The 8,821-nt window shown below is 40.7% G+C and overlaps 1 protein-coding gene across 1 annotated transcript; it reads right to left on the minus strand.

Annotated features, from left to right (window-relative positions):
* Positions 1-553: 553 nt before the first annotated feature.
* On the minus strand, positions 554-8,407 carry atp5l (ATP synthase, H+ transporting, mitochondrial F0 complex, subunit g). The gene is made up of 3 exons (XM_072283963.1): positions 8,283-8,407; positions 5,154-5,314; positions 554-736 (listed from the first exon to the last, which is right to left on the minus strand). Exons 1-3 carry the CDS (start codon positions 8,344-8,346, stop codon positions 638-640), a joined length of 324 nt encoding a protein of 107 aa, XP_072140064.1. The 5' UTR covers positions 8,347-8,407; the 3' UTR covers positions 554-637.
* Positions 8,408-8,821: the final 414 nt, after the last annotated feature.

The raw sequence follows: 8,821 nt of genomic DNA on the forward strand, positions 1-8,821 counted from the left end.
GCATTAATAAATCTGGAGCTTAAATATCCCTCCTCTCCTAAAACTTCCAAAGATTAACAATGTTGTGTGTAAAAATCCTTCCCACATTATTCAGAAGCATCAAAAGAAAGCATTATTGAATCAAATTATAAGTGGGGCAAATTAGTAAAATATCAATTATCAGAATCCACTAACCATTGAACATGTATAAATTCATAGATTAAATATATGTTGGCACCATCTTCAGCTTTTCAAATTCCAGATAGATGTCACATTACAACAGACAAAAATCCATTGTGCCTCAACTCCAATGCTCACAGTCTAGTAAGAAAGTTTAAAAGAACTGCTTCTAATTTGGCCCCTAGAACTGCCTCTAATGGCCTTATCACCATAGTGCAGCACTAGCTTAATTAGTGTTTTGACATAACTGTAGTGAAATAAATGCATCTTGTGCCTTCCTTGAAATCTACTGGTAGTGAGTGTCAGAAGGGTAAAAGTACCCTTCTACGCATCGTGATGAGTATAAAATGATTAATCAGAAGTGCAGTGCGTGAAGCAAAAGTCAGCACCAGTATTTCAGGTCTTAATAATAGGTTTGTTTATTTTGGAATATTATGTTCATTCATATACAATGGAATGCTGGGTCAAACAGAGGAGCTCAGACATTATATCCAATCAGGCTTCCTCGGCCAATGACCTCACCAATGAAAAACCACATCAGAACTTCTGTGGCCACCAATGTGTTTCTCAAGGCGTCCTGCAAAAGAGACAATAGAAAGGTTAGTGCAATTATACTATGTTCAAATGTTTAAAAACCTGAAGGTTGTGGAAAAGAATGACAATACTGTAAACCTTGAATTTAACCTTTGATCTGTAAGGACATCATTATATCGGCAGCAAAAACACTACCCAAATTTCAAAAATAAGAATTTTCCAACAAGAAACCAGCCTGGAGATTTGAATGTAATTCTCAAACTGTTATCTATTGTTAACATTTCAATTCATATGTAAATTAACCCCTTCAGCTGGTCTTTCTTTGCTCTGCAAACCCTAGAAATCACAAGAAACAGCTGTGTAAAAATCTTCCTATAAACATTTGTTAAAATCGAATTATTAGTAGGGAGGGGAAAATCAGAAATTCTGATTCACTCAGCACTGACCTAAATAAATAGTTTGAAATTTCAAAACCCTTAAGTGGAATCCTCCTATATTTGTGCTCCAATGTTCATGATAGCTAAATATCACATTTGTATAGTTTACTTAACAAGCCCTTATTCCATAACCTGGAATGTCAGCAGGCAAGAGCAGATGGCAGAGACCATTTACATATGAATGAAAAAGATGACAAAGACAGACTACAAACTTTGAAAAATAATATCTTCTCAGGGAAAAGGGATGTCACGACAGTTTTCTCATTAATCTCAAGTTTAAGGGAAACTATTATAACAAATTAGCTCTGGGAGTCAGGATCTTTGACTAATATGCTTATATTCATATTATTCAAAAAGTTAGAAGGCATGGGATCCAGGGAAGTTTGGCCAGGTGGATTCAGAATTGGCTTGCCTGCAGAAGGCAGAGGGTGGTGGTGGAGGGAGTACATTCAGATTGGAGGATTGTGACGAGTGGTGTCCCACAAGGATCTGTTCTGGGACCTCTACTTTTCGTGATTTTTATTAACAACCTGGATATGGTGGTAGAAGGGTGGGCTGGCAAGTTTGCAGAGGACACAAAGGTTGGTGGTGTTGTAGATAGTGTAGAGGATTGTCAAAGATTACACAGAGACATTGATAAGATGCAGAAGTGGGCTGAGAAGTGGCAGATCGAGTTCAACCCAGAGAAGTGTGAGGTGGTACACTTTGGAAGGACACACTCCAAGAAGAAAGAGTACAAAGTAAATGGCAGGGTACTTGGTAGTGTGGAGGATGTGGAGGAGCAGAGGGATCTGGGGGTACATGTCCACAGATCCCTGAAAGTTGCCTCACGGGTGGATAGGGTAGTTAAGAAAGCTTATGGGGTGTTAGCTTTCATAAGTCGAGGGAGAGTCTAAGAGTCGCGATGTAATGATGCAGCTCTATAAATCTCTGGTTAGGCCACACTTGGAGTACTGTGTCCAGTTCTGGTCACCTCACTATAGGAAGGATGTGGAAGCATTGGAAAGGGTACAGAAGAGATTTACCAGGATGCTGCCTGGTTTAGAAAGTATGCATTATGATCAGAGATTAAGGGAGCTAGGGCTTTACTCTTTGGAGAGGAGGAGGATGAGAGGAGACATGATAGAGGTGTACAAGATAATAAGAGGAATAGATAGAGTGGATAGCCAGTGCCTCTTCCCCAGGGCACCACTGCTCAATACAAGAGGACATGGCTTTAAGGTAAGGGGTGGGAAGTTCAAGGGGGATATTAGAGGAAGGTTTTTTTACTCAGAGTGGTTGGTGCATGAAATGCACTGCCTGAGTCAGTGGTGGAGGCAGATACACTAGTGAAGTTTAAGAGACTACTAGACAGGTATATGGAGGAATTTAAGGTGGGGGGTTACATGGGAAGCAGGGTTTGAGGGTTGGCACAACATTGTGGGCCGAAGGGCCTGTACTGTTCTATGTTTTATTTCTATGTTCTATGTCACTTTGGTTATGAGACTTCCAACTGTAATGTAGTGGTTAGCACAATGTTATTACAACTTAGGGCACTCCAGAGTTCAATTCCAGTGCCATTTGTGGGATGCGTGGGTTGACTCCAGGTGCTCCACTTTCCTCCCACAGTCCAAAGACATATCAGGGTAGGTTAAATGGTCATAGTAAAGGTTTGGGTTAATCGGGGGTTTCCTGGGGCGGCGTGGCTCAAAGGGACAGAAGGGCCTACACTGTGCTGTATCGCTAAATTAGATTAAAGAGCTCAAATTTTCCAGGAAATAAATATATATTTTATATACAAATAAAAATTCAAGCAGTTTACAGGTACAATATTTAATAACTGAAATGAGAACTAATGAAATACAAGTAAGCAGCTTCAACAATTTGATACACATTCTTGCATTACAACTCAGGAGCCGGGGTACCAGCATGAAAACTAAGTTTTGTTATCTTGTTCCCACTTCATGGGAAAATGTTCCAGAGGAATTAGTAGCCTCATTTTTTATAGAGAAAAAAAACTGATGGAAAGGCACCTGACAAATGGAGAAATGAGCAGGGGCATGAAATAGATACTATTCATTTCCCTGTCAACACACCTTATAGAAATTATTTTATAGAAATGAATAAAAATGCAGCAGGTCCCAGTGCCTTAATCACCCAGGGACACTACTCAGGTAAGTTAGCTCACCACCACACTGATCAAGATTAGAACCTAATGGCTCCATCAAACACCAGATAGTGCAATTACTTATAAGATCACTCTTAACATTATTTTTGTTAAATGCTTTGTTTGATTTATACTTTTTATTTTTTATACTTTATACTTTATTGTCACCAAACAATTGATACTAGAACGTACAATCATCACAGCGATATTTGATTCGACGCTTCGCGCTCCCTGGAGTACAAATCAATAATAAATATTAAAAATTTAAATTATAAATCAAAATAGAAAATAGAAAAGGGAAAGTAAGGTAGTGCAAAAAAACCGAGAGGCAGGTCCAGATATTTGCAGGGTACGGCCCAAATCCAGGTCAGGATCCGTTCAGCAGTCTTATCACAGTTGGAAAGAAGCTGTTCCCAGATCTGGCCGTATGAGTCTTCAAGCTCCTGAGCCTTCTCCCAGAGGGAAGAGGGACGAAAAGTGTGTTGGCTGGGTGGGTCGTGCCCTTGATTATCCTGGCAGCACTGCTCCGACAGCGTGCGGTGTAAAGAGAGTCCAAGGATGGAAGATTGGTTTGTGTGATGTGCTGCGCCGTGATCACGATCTTCTGCAGCTTCTTCTGGTCTTGGACAGGACAACTTCCATACCAGGTTGTGATGCACCCTAGAAGAATGCTTTCTACGGTGCATCTATAAACATTAGTGAGGGTTTTAGGGGACAGGCCAAATTTCCTTAGTTTTCTCAGGAAGTAAAGGTGCTGGTGGGCCTTCTTGGCAGTGAACTCTGCTTGATTGGACTAAGTCAGGTCATTTGTGATATTAACCCCGAGGAACTTAAAGCTTTTGACCTGTTCCACTTGCGCACCACCGATGAAAATTGGGTCGTGCGGTCTGCTACTCCTTCTGAAGTCAACAACCAATTCCTTCGTCTTGCTGACGTTAAGGGATAGGTTATTGTCTTCACAGCATGCCACCAGGTTCTTAATTTCCTCTCTGTACTCAAACTCATTATTAATTTAATTTTAAGTTAATGTATTGCTTTTCTTCATAAATTGCTAGTATAGGCTGAACATGTTTGTTATGTTACATGCCCGAATTTTCTTTTCCAGCAGCAGCTGATGCTGACAAAACTGAATTACCATTTGTTTCCAAGCTAACTATTGATTCAAGTCATCCCAATGCTTGATATTCAAATGGACGTACAATATCTTAATAATTTTAAGAATGACAATGCATTAAAGTAGGAGATAAATATGAAATGATACCAACAATGAATGAAGTATACGCTACTGTGCAAAAGTCTTTAAGCACATATCTATAGCTAGGGTGCCTAAAACTTTTGCACAGTACTGCAGTAATTTATGTATTGCACTGTACTGCTGCTGCAAAAATAAAAAAATTCATGACATGTGAGTGATGACGAACCTGAATCTGATATGGGTCTCTATAGTGGACTAAAAGTGGGAAAGGGGCAGGGAGAGGGGAGGGAAGAGGAAGCATCAGAGACATTCTATAACTGTACAAGGAGGGATTATAGAAACCGAAAGCATTTCCTTTAGCATAGTATCCCAAATCATGAAACACTTTGATGGCGTGAACCAATTTCCAGAGTGATTAGTAAATAATTTCAGAGTAACTTGGCAAGGAAGCAAAAACAATTGTAAAAGCATGAGTTACTGTGACCTAAACCCTACAATTTTAAAAGAAATTACCCACATAAAATTTTCAATGAAACGGGTGCAAGGTAATGAATGAACTGAAGATTAGATACACCGAGTGTGCCAGTTTGATGTGAGAAATTACTGTAAGTAGTGCATTTTTATCTTTCAATGCACAAGTGAAGCTGCCACGATTAGAAAGTACTTCCTATCTCTTAGTTACCTTGACAGTTAGTTGTTTGTAAGTCCCAGCCTTGAAAGATGCAGCAAGTCCCTTAAAGCTTTCGACAGCCACAGGGATTTCACTGGGTGTTGGAGGACTCAGCTCTACCCGAGCATATTTCCAAAAAGTAGCTAGACGAGGCCTCGAATACTTAACAGCAGCTGCAAAACAAATATGCAACCAGGTTTTGTAAAATTCAATACAAAAATCAATGAAAGAAAGTAGATAATTGCACCAAATATGGAAAATACAGGCCAGCAATTATCTAAAATAAGACAAATACCCAAACACAATATTTAGTAAAATTTTAAGGGGAAAAAGCACACGTGACTGAAATGGGGAATTCAAATCCTTTGTTCAGACACTTTCCAAGCCTCCTGATCCCACTGTACCCTAGCAATACAATCCACAATAGGGGTAAATCACTGTATGAAGAAACTCAGCAGGTCAGGCAACATCTACGGAAAGGAATAAAGAGCTGATGTTTCAGGCTGAGACCCTTCATCAAAACTCATCTTCAAAAATTGACTATTCCCTTTACCCAAGATCAGAAAGCAAACGATGTATGTAACTTGCTCAAGACTGAATAATCTATAACACTTCTTGAAAACTTCTCTGCCATAAATCCATTTCACTGACATACAATGTGCCATGAACTAATAAAGCACAGTGACACATAATAGTTTAAAAATGCATGAACACCTCCATTCATGCTGACAAACAGATGGCCCAACATACGAGAGCTAACACTTCAGGTCAAGACCTAGCTGTATATCTATATCTAAAGATCACTCCTTTGATGATAATGTGCACATTTTGGACATGGAGGACAGGTGGTTTGAAAGAGGGGTTAAATAAGCTATCTTTGTCAAACTGGAAAACCCATTCCTGAACAGAGGGGGTGGAGTATGACACCACCTATCAGCTGCTTACAATGTAGTCCTAACATCTTTACCCCGTGTCCCCACAACAGTTCACACCTCCATTCAAGACTAATGGCCCTCTCATTACTCTCTACAACTCTCATGTGATTGCTATACCTTTAAACAACTCGAGTTTATAAACGGAAAAATCTACCCACCATGGATCAGAACTGAAGCATCTCGGATGAGTGGTGAAATGTCTTCTGGACAACACAGCAAATCCAGTTGCTCCAACTATTAACCTCTCTGGCCAAGATATGATCAGTTATATGACACAGCATTATGCAGTTATTGCCAGTCAAAATTGGTGACAGCACCTTTCTTCCAGTTCTCTCAAGACTGTTCCAATTTTCAATAAAATTACAGCTGATTTGATCTTTATGCTCAACTCTGTTTTCTTGCCTGATTCCACTGAAATCCAAGAATTCAATATACCCCACGAGCATAAAGCAAAAACATAACCAATTGCATTTTAGAAAATGCCCAAAAGCCTTAAGAAAATGTGTATCCATCTTGTGGCCAACCTTTTAAGACACTGTTTTTCATAGAAAGGAGTTCACTCTCGCAGCATCTGTTCTATCAAGCTCACATAGAAATCAGCATATTTCTATGTGAGCTTGATAGCACTGCTTGATCTTGAATACCAAAAGGCAAACACTCATTGTGCACAATTTTCCTTAATATAATCAAGAATCTTGCTCAATAAATAAGAACAGAAGTGCTGGAAATACTCAGTAGGCCGGGTAGTATCTGCAGAAAGAGAACTTAATCAATGGTTCAGGTCTGCAGCCCTTCATTTTCAGGAATTAATCTGGTGAACATATCAGCACCCAAAAGCAATTAAATCCTTCCTCATACAAGCAGAGCAAAATTGTACTCAACACTCAAAGTGCAGTTTCATTAACACCCTGTACAGTTGTATATAGCCTTCCTCACTTTTATACTCCATCCATCCATCTTGCACCAAAGGCTCACATCCCATTTACTTACTAAATAACTTTTCCAATTCTTAAAGCAGGATACCCAAACTCCCCTTAGGACCAATTTTAACAGGCTCACTTATCCCACTTTGTTCTACAGTCCTCAGATTTCTCCTACATTTTCATACACATTTAACTAGTCTGGATATTTTAGGAGACTGTGTCCAGCTGACTATTTTCCTTTTCATCTATTCTTAGGTGAACAAACATGTAATATTTGCTTCCTTCAAGAAAGTCATTAATATAGATTGTAAGGACCAACACTGCAGCAATAATCCCAATGCTGTTTTACAAGATGCAAGCAACACATACAAAATGCTGGAGAAACTCAGCAGGCCAGGCAGCATCTTATAGAAAAGAGTAAATAATCAACGTTTTGGGCCAAGACCCTTCAACAGCACCAAAACGTCAACTCTTTACTCTTTTCCATGGATGCTGCCTCGCCTGGTGAGTTCCTCAGGCATTTTGTGTGTATTGCTTGGATTTCCAGCATCTCCAGATTTTCTCTTGTTACAAGATGGTTGTTGGGTGACATGAATATTTTCTGTTAACTGGTTGCCATCTTCCAACCCCCAAGAATAACAAGCTATTCTCTTCAAGAACAGGGGGTTTCATGGGCAGATCCCAGGCTAGGCTTTAAGAGAGACACACGCACACAAGAAACTGCAGCTACTAGAATATTGAGCAAAAAGAACATTGCCGAAGGAACTGTGAGAGACAGCGCCTCCACAGATGCTGCCTAGAAAATGTCGACTGTATTTTCCTTCCACAGATGCTAGCTAATGCGCCGAGTTCCTCCAGCATCTGCAGTCTCTCGTGTGACTGAAACAAGTCATGTCTACTAAAAGACAACACTGCTGTCAGCGAGGGGTTATGGTCTTGGTTAACAGGGAGAGAGGCCGAAGCACAGAATACGAGCGGGTTCTGTGGCGAGGACAGGCCCAGGCCCACAAACGGATGACCGCGCCCGAAACGGGGTCAATGAAGATACGGCCCACCATCGCCGCAGCAGCACCCAGTGTGCGCGATTTCTCCCTCCCTCACACGCGGCGTAACCGACCCAAAGGCCCGCGGTTGCTCCCAGCCTCCTTGCCGTGGCTCCGGTCTAGGGCCGTCTAGTACCTGGTCAGCCGCGGCCTTCCCTATCCTATCCCACAGCATCTTGCTGTAAAACTGAGCCTGTTCACTCGCTCAATCTCCCCGTCCTCCCAACCGTCCATCATTACCGCTGGCGAGCATTGGGGTCCCGGTCACCACCCTCTGCACCATCCGCCTCGCTGCCTGTGCCATCTTCACAAAGTCACCTCCGTGGGCCGCTGAAAGTCCCCGGCTATGAGCTGTCTATACCTCTGCCTGACTGCCCGCCCTATGTTTTCAATGATAGCCCATCAGGCGCATCATTGGGCAGCTAAATCACTGAGTTTAATGTCAGTGTCTGGATTCAAGTAATTCGAGGATACAACTTTTCAATAAGTGCAGGTAAATAATAACTAAAAAGTTAAAGTATTTGTAATTTAAGTGGTACATTAAACATAAAAGTAATTTCAGAAGTAAGAGTAAAACTTTCACTCAATCTTTCTCAGACTCACCTCAACACTGAACTGATTCCACAATCTGTGGACTCACTGTCAATGTCTCAGTATTACTTAATTTCTTATTATTATATTTTTTATCTCTTCTCAGCTCAAGCTGTTAAAGCCTAAGGTTGTCAATTGCTATGAACCTTTGGATTGTTCTAATGGTGTTTAGTATTATTGCTTTCTGA

The sequence above is a fragment of the Mobula birostris genome, chromosome 20 (genome assembly GCF_030028105.1).
Source record: "Mobula birostris isolate sMobBir1 chromosome 20, sMobBir1.hap1, whole genome shotgun sequence".
Classification (NCBI taxonomy): domain Eukaryota; kingdom Metazoa; phylum Chordata; class Chondrichthyes; order Myliobatiformes; family Myliobatidae; genus Mobula; species Mobula birostris.